This window comes from Nyctereutes procyonoides, unplaced genomic scaffold, assembly GCF_905146905.1.
Source record: "Nyctereutes procyonoides isolate TBG_1078 unplaced genomic scaffold, NYPRO_anot_genome, whole genome shotgun sequence".
Classification (NCBI taxonomy): Eukaryota; Metazoa; Chordata; class Mammalia; order Carnivora; family Canidae; genus Nyctereutes; species Nyctereutes procyonoides.
In genome coordinates, this window is record NW_026575140.1 from 22,198,121 (window position 1) to 22,217,772 (window position 19,652).

The 19,652-nt window shown below is 51.6% G+C and overlaps 2 protein-coding genes across 3 annotated transcripts in view; both read left to right on the forward strand.

The window, feature by feature from the left end:
• On the forward strand, positions 1 to 8,369 carry LOC129496855 (translation initiation factor IF-2-like). Its single transcript, XM_055305221.1, has 3 exons — positions 1 to 64; positions 7,600 to 8,102; positions 8,331 to 8,369. Exons 1-3 carry the CDS (start codon positions 1 to 3, stop codon positions 8,367 to 8,369), a joined length of 606 nt encoding a protein of 201 aa, XP_055161196.1.
• IRF8 (interferon regulatory factor 8) overlaps positions 8,027 to 19,652 on the forward strand; it is a 23,549-nt gene continuing 11,923 nt past the window's right edge. Inside the window, exons 1-4 of one of the 2 annotated variants that reach the window (XM_055306714.1) lie at positions 8,027 to 8,102; positions 9,793 to 10,019; positions 11,814 to 11,988; positions 17,152 to 17,335. In XM_055306714.1, coding sequence (XP_055162689.1) covers positions 11,815 to 11,988; positions 17,152 to 17,335 — 358 coding nt within the window. In that variant the 5' untranslated portion in view covers positions 8,027 to 8,102; positions 9,793 to 10,019; position 11,814. The remainder of the gene's footprint in view (positions 8,103 to 9,792; positions 10,020 to 11,813; positions 11,989 to 17,151; positions 17,336 to 19,652) is intronic. The other variant, XM_055306715.1, reaches the window with a different exon arrangement.

Consider the following 19,652-nt stretch of genomic DNA (forward strand, 5'->3'; position numbering starts at 1 on the left):
ATGGTGGTTTTCTTAAAGCCTGGGGACCAGAGCCAGGGGCAGAAGGAGCTGCCGCCCCAGGATTGTGAGGAACAACTGATCATATACTTTAGGGTTGGGGGAAATAAAGATAAGAGAAGCTCCCAAAGGATTTTCATATGCTAAAGGAGACTCCAAGGATACTGGAGACCTGGGCATGGTCTGGCTAAGGTGGTTTTTCCCTCTAGCCAGGCATTCACATGAAGACAGTCAGGAGCTCCCTGGAGGAACCTTATTCCGCCTGCCTCAAGTATTTGTCAATGGGCTGCGGGTTATAAGGATATTTATCTACATTTCCTTCTGTCTTTGTTTCCCACATCGTTAGCAACTAGCAAATAACCATCTAATCCACCTTAAACAAATAGAGCTATTGATTCAGTGACAAGAGAAGCTGCATGAAAGGACATGGGGTCAAAGTTTACATTTCTAGCGCAGAGAAGTTTTATCCAGTTTCCTTCTAGAGGCTCTGGAATCAGCCTTGATTTACCACCTGAAAGAAATCCCCCCTTTTCTTGGAAGACAGCCTCTTCCATGAGAAAACTGAGCACTTGTGCACACACACATACACGCGTGTGCATACATGCTCACACGCACACACACCCTGACAAACTGTGGCCATTTATTCTGTGTTGTGTCAACTGAACCCAATGAATGGGTCTGTCCCTTATCTGCCTGGATAAACTGCCAACTTTCAAGCAGTGGTTGGCTTTTTCAGGAGGATCCCTCACTTCCTGCACCTGCCGCCCAGCACCGCCCCTGCACACAGCCCAGTCTTCCTTCTGATCTCCAGAGAGGATACTGCTTGAGCCAACAGCCCTGTCGCTTGCCCTCAGGTGGTCAGTTGTCCTTTGCCGCTGTATTCATTTTTTGTACGAACCCTGGGTACGGCAGGATGGATTTTCCGTATGTGCACACCTGCATACGTACCGCCCAGGTCAAGATGCAGAACATTCCAGCCCCAGGAAGGCTCCCCAGTGACTCAGCCCAGTCAATTCCTTCTCATACCCTGAGTCCCAGCCCCCAGAGGGAACCTCCACTCTCACCTCTGTTGCCTTAGTATTGCCTGTTCCTAAGCTCGGACAAATGAAAGCAGATTCTCGGCTCTTCTGTTGCCCTGGCGTTTCTCCCTCAGCGCTACGTCTGCGAGCTTCACCCTCACTGTGGGCTGCAGTGATGCTTCGTTCTTTCTCACTATTACCTAGTATTTCATTGCGTGCCTCGAGCATGGTTGGTATTCGGGCTGCTTCCAGGTCAAGGTTGGGGTTATTCTGAATACAGCTACAATTGAGCTTCTTGTATGTGGGTTTAGAGGATGTGTTCCCTGCCCGCATTTCCCCTGGGGACATATTTAGGAGTGGAAGCTCTGAGCATAGCATAGGCATAGGTTCAATCTATGTTTTCCAAAGTGATTTACCAATTTGTACTCCTGGCAGCAGTGTGTGAACGTTCTCGTCATTCCACACACTTCCCAACATTTGGTATCGTTTTAACCATTTTTAACCATTCTGAATTTTAACCATTCTGGTGGTGTCTTATTGTGTTTGTTTTTAAGATTTTATTTACTCTGGAGAGTGAGAGAGTGAGCGCATGAGGAGGGCAGAGGGAGAGGGAGGAACAGACCCCCCACCCCCCTCGCTGAGCAAGGAGTGGGACGCTGGACTTGATCCCAGGACCCCAGGATCCTGCTCTGAGCCGAAGGCAGACACTTAGCGGGCAGAGCCACCCAGGGCCCCGTTACTGTGGTTTTGAATTTGCATTTCCCCGACTGATGATTTGGATCCCCCTAATTGTGTGCTTTCTGGCTATCTGGTTAGTGCAGTGCTTGTGTTTTTTGGTAGACACCAGTATGGAAACTCAGAGTGTGAATGTGACTTCATACTTTAAGGAGACTTAATTTCGATAGTCTTAGAAGGAAGGAGGACTGATTCAAATGCACCGTTTGTTTCACGCCCACATAAACCACTTCAGTGACTTGAAAGGTCTCTCTCAAAGCTGATCAGCTCGGTGCAATTAAGTCACGTTTCTTTCACAAAGCCTGAGCACTTGTCCCAGCTCCAGGACATTGCAACGTGGTGCCTAAAGCCCGCACTGGAGGTTAAGTCGGGCAATCCGCAGGTACGGGGCCCACATCCATGGGAGTAGAGACGTGTTCTGTGACAGCCGAGCGGATTCTGACAAAGCACCAACTCACCTGTTCCCGAGTAGGGGGCAACTCCACGGTAGCCGTTGTGCCTACCCCATTTCTCCGAAAATGGCCCGTGGTATCTGGTGGCACAGAAGGTCCAGGCGGTCCGCGGCCCCTGCTGGGGGTGGAGATGGAATCTGTTTTTTTCTTTCTGGTGCATAGGACTTCTTTTCATTTCGCATATAAATCATTTCTTGAAAATGGGTGTGGTGAGCTTCTCCCAACATGCTGGGGGCTCTTCACGCTGCCTGATAACCAACATAAACTCCTAATTTTAGTGAAGTCCGGTGCATCTCGCTTTTCTTTTGTGGCTCTTGCTTCCTCCGCCCTGCTTTAAGGGATCTTTGCCTGCCTCACCTCACTGTTTTCTTTCAGCTGATGTCCTGTCCTGCCTGAGCCGCGTTTCTGACCCCTGGCCTGCCCTGGCCACCGCCCCCCCACCCCCGCCCGCGCACCCCGTGTTCTCTGAAGCCTTTCTTATCTCTCCGCCCAGATGAACGCTCTGGGGACTGCAGGTCACTCACTATGTCCTGTTCCTCTGCCTGTTTATCCGGTGTTCTCTGGCTGCCCATTCACAGCTTCAGCAGCCGTACCATTGCTTGCGATCAGCCACCCTTTCTCTGATGTGGTGTTGCCACTCTCGGAGGAGAGCGATTATATCATTAACATGGATGTGGTCTGAAGCAGAAAACTCAATTTAGAGTCAGTGTGACATCTCAAAGGGGATTGATTCTGTGAGAGTGGCCATTTGTTGGTTTCGTGAAAATATGCAATCAGGAAAAAAAAATCCCAAACTGTACATGTTTCCTTTGCCCAGAGCTGTACTTGGAAGGCACTGGAGTCAAGCCTGGGAGGACAGAGACTTAGCGGTACACTTCGGGATCCACATGGCTGACAGATGTAGTCGGCAAGCACCACGGGGCGTGGGCAATCCACAGAGCAGGGAAAACCGAGAACTTTCAAGCCGAAAAGAGCTTAAAAAGCTTCCAATCCGCCTATGTTTTTTGCATCTGGTGAAGTCAGCAGGGCCTCATGGCTGGGAGGGGCCCTTGTTCCTGGGTGGACTGATCCCCATGGAGGTGCTGGCACTCAGAGAGAGGCCCCAGGGGAAGCTTGCATCCCCCCTGCCTCCACTCCTACGGTCCAGTGAATGCTGGGCCCTTGGGAAGCAGGAGAAAACACAACTCACCCTAGTTAGCAAGTAAACACAGTAGGCCAATAGCAGGTGGATACAGCCATAGTGGCAGCGTGTGGCAGCTTCTGCGAGTCAACAAACACCTCAGAATGAGGAGCATGTGCACAAGGGAGTTAATGCAGCAGGCCTGAGAGCATGGTCCCCAGGAGGGCCTCCTGGTGAGGTCAGCCCTCAGCTGGCATCTGGGAACTTGGATTCAGGGAGGGTCCCCCACTCGCAGGGCTGATAAGAGGGGCTCCTGGTGCTGACACTGTGCAAACAAGCAAACAATGTGGTGGTTGCAGAACACCTGCTTTCCTCCAGGGACTCTGGGATTTAGGTCTGTGCCAGGGAGAGGAGAGTGCTCATGTGACTGACCCCCAGGAAAACTCTGGCTGCCACATCCCTGGCGAGCCTCCCTAGTGAACACCACTTCCCAGGTGTTGTCACAATGTGCTGCTGGGGAACAGAGTGTGTCCTCTGTGGCCCCTGAGAGAGGGCTCAGAAAGCTGGTGCACGTTCCCCCCGACTTTGCCTGTGTGCCTGTCCCTTTGCTGATCTTGCTTTGGGCCATCTCCCTATAACATGTCAGGGCCGTGAGTACGACTCTATGGTGAGCTCATGAGTCCTTTTAGAGGATTACTGAAACTCACACATGTCTACATATGGCACCCCTAATTCAGTGCTGTGCTAAGTAGTGGTGCTAAACCAGAAAAAGGTCTTATGCTTTATCTTAGGGAGAATCCAGTGAAATCATTCATCGAGGTGAACATCAAGTCCCAAATGATGCAGTGAAGATTTCAGTGTGGCCAGAGTCCATGTGTTTAAAATGAGGGTCAAAGGCTGGGGTAAGGAAAAAAAAAACAGGCTTGAGTTGGGTCTTAAGGATGGTGTGGCAGGCAGGACACTGGCCCCAAAGACAACTTTATCCTAACCGGTGGTGCTGGAAACTCGTCACTTTACATGGCAAAGAGAAATTACAGTTGCAGGTGGAATTGAAGTCACTAATGAGCTGTCCTGGATTATGCAGGTGGGAGATGTTATCACGGGGTAATTACCAGATATGACAGAAGGATGTCTCAGTTTGCTCAGGCTGCAATGAAAGAATATGTATGCTGGGTTGCTTATAAAGAGCACAGGTTCGTCTCTTGAGGCTCTGGAGGCTGGAAATCCAAGATTAAGGGTGCTGGCAGACGCTGCTTCCTTGACAGCTGCCTCCACGTGCCTTCCAGAGGTGGAGGGAGCTCCCGGAGTCCCGCCTGCAAGGGCAGCACTCCCACTTAGGAGAGCTCCACCACCGCGGCCAGATCCAGATCGCCTCCAGAAGGCTTCACCTCCTAGTGCCCTCCTGGAGCACGGTTAGGGTTTCAACACAGGAATTCCGGGGGGACCATACACATTCGATCTCTTGCAAGGGAGGCAGAAGAGATGTGATGTGGAGACTGGCCATTGGGGCTTTCAGACAGAGCGAAGGGCCCTAAGGCCAAGAACACATCTGGAAGAGGCCGAAAGACAAAGGAACAGAACTCCACGGACTCTTCCAACTTAGCCCCGTGCCACCCAGCTTGGCTTTCTGACCTGAAGAACTGAAAGATGAGGTGTTACAGCAGCCTTAGGAAGTGAATAGAGATTTGCAGGGTTTCTGTTTTTGGTGGATGAAGAGGAGTAGCAAGCTAGGACCCGCTCATCAGAAGCACTGGGTGCCACCATCTGTTGGTTTCCAGGCCAGGAGGCAGAACCCCGCCCCCTCCCACCCACAGGTGACTCTGGCTTCTCTAGGAGGGAGTCTACCCTGTCCTCCCAGCGTCCACCTTTCCAGGCTCTCTTGAACACCCCTCCCTAAGCCTGGCTTGGAAGGTGCGAAGGAGAGGTGGACTGGAAAAAGAAAAGTTCCTCCCTGAGAAATCTCTTCACAGGTTCCCTTACAGAGTCCCCAGCTTCCCCGGTGCCCTCGTGGTCCCAGGCAGTCCTCGCTAATCCTAAGAGGCAGGAATACTAGGCTGAACCATACAAAACGGCCCCTTCTGTGGGGAGAAAATAGCTGAATATTGGCGATTTCAAATAATTTCACATAATATTATCATCAACGGCACTGTACAGATGAGGAAACCAAAAGTTTGGAAGGTCAAGTCATTTGCTCGAGGCCACACATTTGGTGAGCCAGGAATGTGGATCCTCGCAATGTGCTGCTCTGACCACAGTGGCAGGCTGCCATCCATCAGATTGGGAGGGTGTGGTTTTCAGATGCCAGGATGAGCATCTGGACGTGCTGGGAAGCCACAGGGAAACCCTTGTTGGGGGAGAGGCTGCAGCGGGGGGAGGGGGGCTGGGGGGGTGGCAGCGAGGAGGACACACAGGGACGTGGTATGGAGGATGAGGCGTAGGCTGCTGTGGAGATGAAGGTGAACTGTACCCAGATTACGAGGTGCTGGCAGGTCACTGGAGAGGAAGGAATGATCAGAGACACTTTTGGTTTTTGGGTCTCCTGTCCTTGGCATCGGATCTAGCCCATAGCAGTTGCTCTATAAATCCTCATTAAATAAGAACAGAACTAAACAGATAAGGTTAGAAATTGTTCCCAGGCAGTGAAGAATCACCACGTTGAAAGTAGGGGGTTTCAGGAGCAGCTGCGGTGCAAGCTGGTATATGGTGAACAGCTCCTGTAATGCATATAGTGACACCTACTGCCGGTAATACTTGCTGTGACAGTTCCAGGGCTGACTTCTCTATATTTGGGTGCTCCTTTCTTGATCTAACTGGAACGCTGAGTGGAAATTTGAGCACACGTCTTTGTGTAGTGGGCAGGTAGGTTAGTAATCTGGGCAGGCTGAAGGGGCACATTTCTGAAAAGATATGAGTATAAACACGCACGCAGACTCTTTAAAGAATTTCTGAGTTCTGCAAGCTTGTCCCACATCATAACAAACATATCAAGATACTCCCATGTTATCTAAATACTCTCAAAGAATTTGAGCTTTGAAAAAATAGTTTTCATTTGAAATTATTTGGCGACAGGGAACTCATTTAATTTATGATTGCTATGACTTCCTGGCAATCATGGTATTAGGAAATTCTTACCAAGTGATTTCTAACTTACATGTGGTTTTCAAGTACAATGAAATGTTTATCAGTAAATAAATTACAATTTGAAGTTGGCACGTTACATTTTGGGGACTTTTCTTCAAACATTTATTGATTTCAAGCTTGCAGGGGAACCCTGGGTGTCTCATCGGTTGGGCCCCTGCCTTTGGCCCAGGGCATAATCCTGGAGTACCAGGATCGAGTCCCACATCGGGCTCCCTGCATGGAGCCTGCTTCTCCTTCTGCCTGTGTCTCTGCCGTGCTCTCTCTCTCTCTGTGTTTCTCATGAATAAATAAATAAAAATCTTTAAAAAAATTTCAAGCTTGCAGTGTACTTCTTGCATTTTGGGACCAATAAAATTTCCTTTTCAGGCTCAAACATTTTCACAGGTTCTTGAAAAGTCTAATGAATAAATGGCTTAGTAAACACTGCTGCTTGTGTATGATTGGCCAAAGAGGCAATAAAAGTCAATGAAGATTCTGACTCTTCTCTATAGAAGGGTGCCTAGACCTGAATGTGGGGAAAAACGTGTCTTTTTCCCTTGTTGCCAGGGTTTTCTTGGTCATTTCCATCACTCCTGCTGCCCCCACTCCACCATAAATAGGAAATGCCAGTTAACATCCAGGAGCGGCTGGAAACTGGGCCCAGACACACAGAGGACCCCCCCCCCCCAACACAATTGACATTTTCTGGGGAACAACAGGATTTATGATGGAAATTTCCCTAATTGGACATTCTGGCCCTAATATGCTGGACAATCCTGTTTTGATCCTTATCTGATCTTCAGATGCTTTTTTTTAAACATCTGGGCTTTCTTTCTTTCGTTCCTTTCTTTTCTCTACACTCGGGGTCAGTGGGCAGTGACTGGCGCCCTAGGACCAGGTCTGTAAGGAGCCGCGGCAGGTGTACAGTTGGCCACGGTCTGCACACGTGACCAGGGTCTTCCTCTCCTCCGGGTGTGTGTGGGGGATGCCTCCCCTGCAGCTCCAGGAACTCGGGGCGCGCTCACCGAGGAGGGCCTGACCCCTGACCGGGCCTGCTGGGGGTCACGGTGCAGGGACCCCAGGCCGTCTGCAGCCCTGACCTCGCCCCCACCCGCTCCGTGACTTCCACCGCTCTCCACCTCCACCCACCCCGGAGCCCTGGGTGTGGGGTCTGCACCCCGACCTCCGCCGTCGGGCCGGCAGCACCTCGTCTTCCGCCATCGGACTCGCACCCAGAGCCCCGCCCGCGGGCTCCGCCGCAGGAACGCCCCCGCGGCCCCTCGGGAATTTCTGCGGACACCCCCGCCCCGCGCCGCCCCCGGGACCCCCGACGCAGACCCCGGAAGGACACCCGGGCCGTCAGCCACCGCCTCTGCGCAAACTGATTTCTCGGAAAGACGAGCGCTTCGAAGAAGGCCGGCCGGGCCTGCCGCCCCCATTGGGGGGCGCTGGCGGGGCGCCCGCGCTGATTGGCCGGCCGCGGCGCGTCTCCCGCGCCCATTGGCCCGCGCGGCCGCCGCTCCGCGCGCCGGGCCCGCCCCCGCCCTAGACTCGCGCCGGCGCCCCAGCCACGGCCGCATCCCCGGAGCGCGGCGGCGGGAGCGTGGGAACCCGGCGGCGGCGCCGAAGGCGGGCGGCGGGCTGGGCGCGCGGCGGCAGGTAGGCGGCGGGCTCCGGCCCTCCTGGTCCCGGCTCTCCCTCCCGAGCCCAGGCCCGCAGGCCAGGCGCGGAGCGCGGGCGGCGGGTCCCCCGGCGGCTGATGCTTGCCCCTCCAAAATCCCATTTTTCTTAAAAGTCTGGCTTGCGTGGAAGCCCTAGGATGGCCTTTCTCAGGGGGGGGAGGACCGACCTCTTTACTGCAAGACCTGCCCTCCGGTCCCGCCCAAGTCCTGCTGCCCGGAGGAGCGCTTGGGAAGCGCCCAGTGACCACCGGGGTGGTGAGCTAGCTAGCGCAGCGGGGCGCCCTCCGCACCCATCCGACCCCAGGGTCCCTGCCCAGAGAGCCCTAGCCCTGCAGGGCTCACAGCTAAAAGGCTTTTGGGCGTAAAATGCGCCCCAAGGCAAAGGGGAGACTTTCCCGGTTGAGGTATGTTGCTTATCCCAGGGCTGTGGAGTGCTTGCTGGATGGAGAGACTGGAGGCTGAATGTTCCAGAATTTAAACTGTCCTTTCAACCTGTAGGGGGATGTAACATACTTTTTTTTTTTTTCTTTCTTTCTTTTAAGCCCGAGTTAGGAGCTGGTCCTGAAATGAAGGTTCTGAGCATGCCCTTTGAGATTATGGGAGGCTCTTCCAAGAAAAGAATTGAGAGTGGTTCAGTCATTTCAGGAAGACTAAGGCCAAAGTGACAAATAACTTTGATGCTTTTGGTTTAGGGGTGGAGGACATGGGGCTGTGTGGCCACCAGGCAAATACCTCCCCGCCCCACCTCGGGGCCCTGAGAGGTGTGGGAGGTGAGTCTTGCACCTCCTAGGCACATCCTGGAATCCGGCTTGGGTGGGGGCAGGGCAGCTTTTTATCACCTCCCGCCTGGGAAGCTGATTCCTGGGACCCATTTATTGGGATGCAGATTAGCTCCAGATAGGACTTGGCCCTTAAAGAGAATGATTATCTAAAAATCAAGGAAGAGGAAGTTATAAACATGTGACCAGGCTTATGAATTTTTTTTCTGGCTTGACATTTGACGGGATTAATGCGTTAGCGTTCACTAAATCATTGTGGGCCATGGAGCTAGAATCTTAGGCTTGTATTGCCACTTAGAATCTTAGAGGTGCTCTCCATGAAAATTCAGGTGGGGGGATCCCTGGGTGGCGCAGCGGTTTGGCGCCTGCCTTTGGCCCAGGGCGCGATCCTGGAGACCCGGGATCGAATCCCACGTCGGGCTCCCGGTGCATGGAGCCTGCTTCTCCCTCTGCCTGTGTCTCTGCCTCTCTCTCTCTCTCTCTCTGTGTGTGACTATCATAAATAAATAAAAATTAAAAAAAAAAGAAAAGAAAATTCAGGTGGGACTGGCCATGTGCTTATATCTTGTAACGTGACCTTGGCTTTTCTCTGCAGAGCTGGGGTGCCTGGGGGTCAGGGTGCCTTTCTGGGCCTCAGTGTTTCCTCCTGTGAGCAGGCAGGCTGGATTAGATGGTTTCTAAAGTATTGTCCAGTTTTCCTATTCTGTGATTTCACTCTTCCTATCCATGCCCTCTCTCTTTTCTCTTTTCCTGTCCTTATAAATCACCAAGACAGTTGTCCTTAACAATTCTGGGGGTCATGAGTGCCTTAGAAATCTTGATAAGAAGGTGTTGACCCACTTTCTAGAAAAACGCCCATACAAACAAAATCTTGCTTTTTATTTTCAGGAGGCTCCCGGAGCGCGGACTCTGGTTTATAAACCTCGTGCTAAGAGGGTGAATAAAGTCCTAATAAGTGGGCACATTTCATTGAATTGACAGATCCGCAGATACCACCGCTTCTTTTGTGTTCTGGCCCCTCTCACCCTCCTCCTGCACACAGCTCACTCCTCAAGGGAGGCGAGATTCTTCTGTCTTTCCTCCAAGAAGGCCTGCAGAAGTCAGTACTGTGCTAGGTAATCTTCTGGGGCATGTTTCCTTTCTCTCACCAGGTGTTCCTCCTAAATCTTTTTTTTTTTTTTAATGAAGATTTTATTTATTTATTTGAGAGAGAGAGAGGCAGAGATAGTGACAGAGCATGAATAGGGAGGAGAGGGAGAAGCAGGCTCCCCACTGAGCAGGGAGCCCAACATGAAGATCCACCCGGGACCCTGGGATCACGACTTGAGCCAAAGGCAGACACTCAACTGGCTGAGCCACCCAGGCTCTGCCCTCCTAAATCTGTACTTCTTATTTATAAGCACAAGGGGCTGTTTTGGAATTCTGGGATGCTTGAGGTGCATTCACTTTGCAGGGGAGGAGAGCCTCAGAGAGGTTCAGGTGGTTTTCCCAAGGCCTAGCTGGAGAAAAGCCTTTGCTGGGTCTGCATTTTCCAAATCCAAGTCCAATTCCTATTCCACCACCCGCTTCACCCCATTTACGTCCACCTGTGGGCATGGAAAAGGCACATTTGGCATTTGGGACTCTTCTTCTCCCCAGGACCTGGGCCCCCTTTCCAATCCCACACCTGTAGGGAGGCTGGTTTCCAAATCCTGTACTTCTTGCTTCATGGACCAGGATGGTTCTGGATGTGACCATATTCTTGGGGACATTATGTCTTGTCACTACTGATTATTTCACACCTGTTTGCCCAAAGAGGTCACACTTTAATCAGAAGAATAGAATTTTTTTTTTTTTTTTTTTGGTGGGCGTCTGTCCAACTGTCTAGGGGATTTCCACCCCTGTTCTTGTAAATGTGGGCTGTGAGTCGATACGGCATGATTATTCTTTTTCTCTTTGCTATTGGGAAAGCTGCCTCTTCTGGCAACAGTGTTCTTCTAGAGGATGTCTTTGGCTACCCTGGTGAGGTCCCCAAATCCTGGTGCCTTCTGGAAGAGTCTAACCCAGCTGACTTTGCTTTGTCCTATGGCCCCAGTTGATCTTCCTTTTTGTTCCAATTGGTTGTAAGGGTTCCTGAACAAGAAAGTTGGGGCAATAGCATCTGTTAGAATCTTTTCAGGTCCAGGCATGGCCTCAGGTGCTTCATATGCATCCTCTGAACCTTCACCACAAGGATGCCCAGTACTGATAGTTACTCTAGGGCTTTAGTCCCCATGGCTGGCACTCCCAAGGTTAAATCATGATTCAGGGTCACCCAGCTGGGAGATGGTGGGTCTCAAGGGGACTCCAGCTCTGTCTCATTCACAAACTCTTACTCTTATCATTAACCCAGCTTTGAAGGAATAATCTAGAAGGGCTATCTTTGAGGATCTCCTTTTTTGGAGCACACAGATGTCCTATTTGCCAATAGACACGGGTCAGACTGGGCATCAAGTGATAGAGTTGGCTCTGAGAGTGATGAGCTGCTTATTAAAGGACCTGGAAATTAAATAAAAGTGATTATTCCCCACGTCATGCTAAAAATGGAATGGTGCTCTTAGACGTGGCTGTGTTTGTCCGGAATGGAGCAAGGGGCGAAGGGTGGAAGCAGAACCAGCCAGAACCTTAGGACAGGTGGGTATATGGTGCAGGGCAGCTGCAGATGCCCTGCAGAGTCTCAGTTTTCAGGACTGAGAGGGTCCAGGGAAGCATGCTCTTCCCACGGCAGGTGGCTCAGGGTCCTGGGGTCTGTGGATTTCCCCCTAGGCTAGCACCTGTGTTGCAGCCCTCTGATCATGCTGTCAGCAATTCTGGACTCCCAAGTACATGGGGTGCTGTGATTAATGAGACGATATTTGTAATTTCACAGAACGTGTTTTTTTCTTTCCAAGGATGTGCGACCGGAACGGTGGCCGGCGGCTTCGGCAGTGGTTGATTGAGCAGATTGACAGCAACATGTACCCGGGGCTGATTTGGGAAAATGATGAGAAGAGCATGTTCAGGATCCCTTGGAAACATGCTGGCAAGCAAGATTATAACCAGGAAGTGGATGCATCCATTTTTAAGGTACAGACTGGAACTCCTATCCCACATCACCAGCACTTGCTGTCTTCCCTTCGGGCCCACGGAGGCGTTGAGTGACATCTTTCTCCTTTGCTTGAAAAGCCATCTAATTTTGTTAAAGAAACATAGATTGAGTGCTGAGTGTGTCTCCACACACCTGTTGTGTGACTGAACCCCTTTGAGGTCAGTTGGCTGTCGTTGGCGTTTCCCCGGCTGGGGGTATCCAGGGCCCTTCCCCACCTACCCTTTCTTTTGCATGAGGCTGACAGTCAGGGAGAGAGAGGACTCATGCATGCAAGGCCCTAAGACCAAGACCTTTACCCTCCCCGGGTTACCATCTAAATTCCATTACGAATTCTAGGAAGGGCATAATAAGTCTTTGTACTTTCAAAGTTATTACTTCTGCCTGGCAATATAGCGTCAGCTCAGACAAGAGAGACACCATCTGTCATTGCTTCCGGGGCCGGGTCATGTGGGGTGTCCTGAACCTGCAGCAGAGGTCTAAGAATAGTCTTCCTTCCCCTGAGAATAAGAAGTGCCCAAGCATGGAGAGGCTTGCTGTTTACCAGCAGCTCTGAGCAAGAGAGCTCACTGTGTGCCAGGCCTGACCCACATGTTTGTTTCTCCTCTTGCGCACTCCTCTACAGTAGGTGCTGTTCTTTTCCTGTCCAGGCACCAAGGGACAAGGGGCTTGTCCGAGATCTCACAGCTCTTGGGCCGTGGAGCCAGGTAGCCCCACCATGAGCCCATGCTCCCAACCCTAAGTGCCAACCAGCAGAGGTTTCTTGCCATTCCACCAACATTCAGGCAGAGGAGCAAGAGCGAGGGCAGCCCAGCTGGGTTGTCAGAGTCCCCTGTGGATTATTGTCACCTGCGGGCTTCTCTGAGGCTCCAGGAATGCAGCTCCCCCACCTGGGGTGATTTGGATCCCTGGGTCATGGTGAGCCCCAGCTTCTGCGATGGCAAACAGATGCACCACAGGTGGCTCAGAGCCCCTCTAGTTCTGCGGGCATTCAGGGTCCAGGGAGGGGAGAGTGGGTGAGGATGAGGGAGGGCGGGGCAGGCTGAGTTGTAGAAGGGAGGGCATTGGCCCCCAGACTGTGGTGAGAGAGGGAGCACAGGTGTGCAGGACCCCAAGCAGCACTGGATGACTGAGGATGACAATCCTCTGATCCAAATGAACAAAAATCTTGGAAGATCATGCCTTGGCCCCAGAGTGGAACACAAGTAGGTCACAGCTGGCTTCAGAGGTGTTTTGGCCCTTCAGGTCTCTGTGTGGCATTCGCAGTGGGCTCCATGTTTCTGTTACAATTCTGTTACATCTCTGATCCGGGGTCACAGAACTCTTTGGTCAGTTACCAGCTCTCTCCCTGGAGAGTGGACACATGTAGACAGTTTGTACTCACTCACCTTCATGGGGCCCTGTGTAGCTCAAGTGTCCAGCAGATTTCTTTTCATCAGGTCCAGAGCCTGGGTCCTGCCAGGATTTGCAGTGTTACTGTTTGCTTCTTTATCATTCTTGTGATGCTGTGGATGCCTCTTTTGTAGAGCCATTTTGCCTTTGGCATCACTATGAACCTCTCTTGGGAAAGACTCCAGCTAAATTTGAGCAGTGCCCAAGGTCCACAGGGTCCACTGGGAATTCTAGGTGATAGATGGCTACGGGCCCGAGCTCCTCAGCCCCAGCATCACTGACACCTAGGGCCAGGTAGTTCCTTCTTATGGAGCCATCCTGGGATCTGCAGCGTGCTTGGCAGCACACCTGCCCTCAAGCCGGTAGTTTTTGCCCCCTCCTCACTGAGAACCTCTTGGGTTGCTGATGATGACCAGGATGAATGGACATAAGTAGATGTGTGGGGTGCTGAGGGCTCGGTTTGTGAGTGACCATCAATGAAACCTCCGGGAGGGGATAGAGGCTGGGCCAGTAGGTGGCCTGTCCCTGCCTGTGGCTCCTGGTGGCCATGCAAGGCTTCTCCTTTCACCCTGCTCCCTGTTTCAACTTAGGCTCTAGGGGTAATGAAATAAAGCCAGCCCCAGATTTATACGTCTTATGCAATGCTCTCCATGGCCGTTTCAACAGTGTTGAGAAAAATGTGCAAGATTCCCAATGCTTCCGTTCATTACGCAGTCGCTCAGTGTGGCAATCTGAAAGGAGCCCACAATCTCAGCAGGAGCGGGGTGGGAAGAAGATGTGGGCGCCCCCCAGGGCTGGTGGCCACGGGGAGGGTGGCACACTGGTGAGAAATGGGGGAAGAACCCATGTGGCACTCCTCAGAGTCTTGCCAGCTGGCTGCTATCCTCTGAGGGTGGATCCCTGCGATGCCCAGACGCACCTTTGCTGGGGCAAGAGCCCACAGTCAGGCCTTGGGTGGATGGAGCCAGCTTATGTGTTTTCTGGTTAAGTAGAGAACCTTTAGTTTGGGCCAAAGAAAACCTTTCAAAAATCTGTGAGTTAAGAATTTAGTGGAGCGTAACAAGCCATTAATACCAGAGGATTCTTCACCGTCTGCAGGTGTGATTGTGTGGCCAGCCTCACTGTGTAAGCCGGAGACAGGGGATTGAAAAAGACTGAGCTCATTTTGTACCATCCCTGAGTATACGGAGGCCCTCATACCCGCTCGTACTTGTTTTTAAAAAAGTACTTTACATCCTTTTCGTAAAGCCGATGGTCATATCTCTCGTTGACCAGCATTGTGATGGGCCTAAATGAACTACAACTTACTTAGTAGTACAGGTATTTCAAATTCAGTAGGCCTTTGGGGGAAAAAATAGCATTTGATTTTTTTTTTTAAGATTTTATTTATTTAAAAAAGAGAGAGACAAAGAGAGGGACAGAGACACAGGCAGAGGGAGAAGCAGGCTCCATTGCAGAACTCGATCCCGGGATTCCGGGATTCTGGGATCATAACCTGAGCCGAAGGCAGATGCTCAAGCCACCCAGGTGCTTCACATTTGATTCTTAAAACACGAGATGAGACAATAACGTTCGGTCAGGAGTCGTCCATGGCCATAGGTTTACTGCTGGCTGCTGAGTGCCAGGGCAGGGTGGAGACTGGCCAGCGGTGGTGGACTCTGGAATCGCTCCGCTCCCTCTGGTGTTGGCTTGAGAAGCATCTTGACAGATCATGCAGCTAAGCTGATATTTTAGAGCCAGCCAGAGAGCCCCTGAAAGGGCCCAGGGCAGTGCTGGAAGCAAGGTACCTGATGCCGACCCCCGGCACCTCCCAACCACAGGGTCCCTGCTTTGCTCTGTGGCGTCCTGGCTTTCTTCATGGGTGAGTGTGAGCCCCTGATTGAGGACAGGGCAGTAGGCCCAGCTGATCCTAACATTGCCTCTGAACCTAAGCTCTTCAAGGCCCACTTGTTTTTTTTTGTTTGTTTGTTTGTTTGTTTTTCAAGGCCCACTTGTAATGTAGGTTATTACCCAGTGGTTCGCCAAGTGGGGTGGTGTGGGGGAGTGTGTTGCAAGTTTACCTCCTCAGGGTGCACTTGGCAATGCCTGGAGACATTTTTGATTGCCACAACCGGCATCTCGTGTGCCAGGGATACTCCTAGACATTCAACCGCACACAGGATGGCTTCACCCCAAGGTATGATCCAACCCCTGGTATCAGTAGTTCTGAGCTAGAGAAACTGATTTAACATAACAGAACTTTGAAATTAATGTTCAGTGTGAATGTGGTTTGCCTTCCTTGAAAAAAATAAATGCACACATGGTCTGCGATGCAGTTAAAGTGCTGCAGTTAAAGACTGGCAGGGACTGGAAGCCCTTTACCTCAGAGGGAGGTTTGTGTCTGTGTCAAAGAAGGGGGTAATGCTTCTGTGCACCAACAGGAACATTCCCCCACAGAGGGGATGTGTGGGGAAGGAGGCCTGGACCGTGAGAGATGGAGCTGGGGTGTCATGGAGTTCCTGCAAGTGTGGCTCCCTGGTCGCCCACCAGTCCCAGGGATGCTGGCTGAGGATAGTTTCCCAGATCTAACCCATGCTTCCGGATGAGAATCTCAGGGCTTGGGGCCCAAGGATCTGTGTTTCTCGAGCTCCCGGGGCACTGGCTGCAGTGGAACTCTGGACTGGGTCACCTTGGGAAGACTTGCGTCTTCCTGAGTGGTGCTGAGGATTCGAATCCTCCAGCCCTTGTATTAGCGTTGGCTACCAGGTGGCTCTGATTTTGTCTGCTACCCAAAGTTTTAACCTGACAGCACTAAGCCCCCGCGCCCCCCTCCATTGGTGTGTCTGGATTCCAATTTTGAAATCTTGAAACTATGCCCACTCATGTGTTTGTCTGCTTTTTTCTTTTTTTCTTTCTTTCTTTCTTTCTTTCTTTCTTTCTTTCTTTCTTTCTTTCTTTCTTTCTTTCTTTCTTTCTCTCTCTCTCTCTTTCTTTCTCTCTCCTTTTTCTCTTTTCTTTTCTTTTCTTTTCTTTTCTTTTCTTTTCTTTTCTTTTCTTTTCTTTTCTTTTCTTTTCTTTTCTTCTTTTTTAGTTCTGCCCCATTCTGCACTGTGGCTTTTATAGGTTTCCAGCTTTGAATGTCTGGTCCTCATTGAGACTGTGAGGTTTGGAGAGGTCAAGAACAGCTGTGCAAAACCGAGAGAGGCAGAAAACATTTCGTTGTCTTTCAAACAGGGCCCTGGCAGTGGGGCAGGGAAGGTTCGAATACAAGCCAAAATGCAAAACACAATGTCTATTAAAAGTAGCAGGGCCTGGATGACCACAGTCAGACTTCTTGCAACTGTTCCCTTTTCATGCTAAATTTTAGCTAGGGGTTGATTTGAAAAAGCAACAAATTGTTCTTTATTTTGAACACTGTAGTTGAAACCATGTGCGACTTCCTCTTTATACTAGCTGGCCTCAGGCTCCTCCTGGCCCTCGGGTCCACGGGCTCCCCAGGGGGCAGATCCTAGACATGTGTGTGTGGAGGAGCCAGGGGCAGGGGCTGGATTCTGGCTCAGCTGGATGACCTGGGGGCAGGCAGGGGGGGTGGGCCTTCTGGCCCAGGTCTTCTCAAGACTGAGGTGTTTGAGCCCTGCAAGTCCTGGAATGAGAGCCAATGCCCAGAGACGACTGTCAGGACTATGAGCATGTGCCGGTCCTGATCATGGCCGTGGCCATCTGTGGTTGGGCAGGGCAGCTGCCTATCTCATGTGTTCCTTTCTTTTTCTCAGGCCTGGGCAGTTTTCAAAGGGAAATTTAAGGAAGGAGACAAAGCTGAACCAGCCACTTGGAAGACAAGGCTACGCTGTGCTTTGAACAAGAGCCCAGATTTTGAGGAAGTGACAGACCGGTCCCAGCTGGACATCTCTGAGCCATACAAAGTTTACCGGATTGTCCCCGAGGAGGAGCAAAAATGTAATTATCCATGGCAGGCGCTGAGCCCAGCAGAGGCTGGCCAGCCTGCAGCCCCCCACCAGAGATTCTGGGTCTGGGGTGGAAGGCCTGTCCTCAACTCTGCGTAAGCAGATCTTGAGAGCTCCTTGCCCTGACCTCAGCCGTTGTCCGCTAGCCAGGTGGCAGCTCCCAGTGGACAGAGAGGCTATGCCCGTGGAGGAAAGGATGGGGGGGGGGTTCGAGGGTGGCCTCCTGCTGCTCACCTTCCCTGCCATCAGACCAGGAGCCCATTGTGGAACACGCCCCCCGCCCCAGGCACGATGGCAGTGTCAGCAGGAGCAAGCATCCTGGGCAGGGTAGATGGATGAGGAATTCTTTCTGTTTCCTAGTGCTGCCCAGAGGGGTCTAGGGGATGGTATAGGGGACAAAAAGTCAGTGGGTGGATGGATTGGTGATAAGGATTGAGGGTGAAGGTCTTGAACACGTTTGGGGATGGTGGCACCGTTGGCTTCATTGCCAGGGAGCAGACATGCCTCAGCACATGGTTAGATCCTGATCTCTACTTGGGAGCTCTGGGATGTGATGATTTGCATGGGTGTTCTAGCTCCAGAATCCTGATAGCAGTTGTGAGGGGATTAAAGCAGGAGGCTCCTGCCTCACGAGCCACTGCCCAGCTTCCACACCCTGTTCAGACGTTGAACCTCAGCCAGGAGGCAGTGGGCTCAGGTCGGGCTCCAGAACGCTTTGCAGAGTGGCCCTGACACGACAGCTCGTTACCGTCCCTGGTTTAGAACGTTCTTCAGACACATTGATTAGCCATGAGATGTAGCAACCAGACCACGACAGCCTAATCACTTTCTTCTCCCAAGCTTTTTAGTAGCCCAGGATGCCTGAGAGAGGCAGAGCCCCCAGACTCTCTGGCGCTGTGCAGACATTCTGAATTTGAGCTCTTCCTACTGGGCGAAGGTTGAAAATGTTGACTGAGAATTAAAAAAAAAAAAAAAAAAAAGCTAAAATTGTGACTCTTCCAAATCTGTAGTGAGCGTGGTTCAGAATCCCTTAGCTCTTCCCCTCGGAAGGACAGAGATTTTGTGGCCAAGGATGTGGCTTGGGTGATATACCGTCCATGGGCCCAGCCTATGGACATCCCACCCTGGCGAGCCACTATAGTTCGGGAGGGGGGGGTGTTTCTGAGGTGCTGGTTGTCTGTAGTTTTATTGTGTGTAAATCAGCACCTGACTCAGTTGGAACCCTGAAACCCAGGTAGTCAGTAGTGAGTCAAACAAACTGACCTTCCCCTGGACAATCAGGTGACCTTGACAGGGAGGTCTCATAGGCAGTGCTCTGGGGGGGGGGGGTGCAGGGGAGCAGGGGCATCTCTCCGTCCTCCCTCCAAGTCCTGGATAATTTTTCATCAACACAAAATGACTTGTGATTTGAGGGAATGGAGAAGTTTCTCTTCGTCCCCCACCCCCAGGATCGGCCAAGCCTGAACTGGCAGGTGAGCCCAGCTTGTTTATAGCATGGGGTGCGGCCAGCATCACCTGCCAGGATGGATGTTAGAGAAGCAGCAGGTTCTCAGGCGGCAGAGGGACGCTGCATTTGCATAATGTCTAAATGGACCCATTCTGCTCTGTAGTTGAGTGGTTTGCAAGCTACACTGGGGGTGCCCCCTCTACCCCTTACTTCCCCCACCAGCAGCTTCTAGCGAATTCTCGAGTCTGTCAAAGTAGAATCAAGATTCAGTCAGGATGGAACAATGGGTCGGTTAGGTGTTTGTTAGTTACAAAACCTGGCACACTGATCCCTTGATAAGGCGGATCTCTGGCCTGGGGGTGATGCATGGGGAGGACACGAGCCTGGTGTGGGATGCTTGCTGTGGGGCCACTGTGTGCCTGTAGGCCATGCCTGACGGAGCCTGTTATCCTGGTGCGCTGTGCGCGTGTGCCTGGTGTGTGCACTCAGATGCACGCTGTATATTTGGAAAGGCCACAGAGACATTTCCTGTCAATTAACTTTAAAAAATGACTCCAATCTGCACACACATTTTGCCAGGAAATCTTTGAGTATCTTCAAACAGCCTGGCTTGTAAATGTAACCCATATGGGTGGTGAACGCCTGGTGTGAAGCATGTCTGATAGGAACTCATTTTCCATCTCAGCAAATGGGGCCCTGGCCACACCACCATCCTTGTCCTCTGAGTTAGAAGCAACAAAACCGACTTCTCCCTTTGACTTTGCCGATCAGACAACTGAAGCAGCGTGGGAAAAAATGTCTAGGCTTTTTCCAAACCAGGGAAGACTCTCACTGACTTTTCTTTCTCTTTCTTTCTTTCTTT

Coding starts and splice junctions, on each gene's coding strand:
- LOC129496855 (XM_055305221.1), top strand. CDS start 1: ATGGTGGTTTTCTTAAAGCCTGGGGACCAGAGCCAGGGGCAGAAGGAG. Junction 65..7,599: donor GGAGCTGCCGCCCCAGGATT/GTGAGGAACAAC, acceptor CCCACCCCGGAG/CCCTGGGTGTGGGGTCTGCA. Junction 8,103..8,330: donor GGCTGGGCGCGCGGCGGCAG/GTAGGCGGCGGG, acceptor GTCCCGCCCAAG/TCCTGCTGCCCGGAGGAGCG.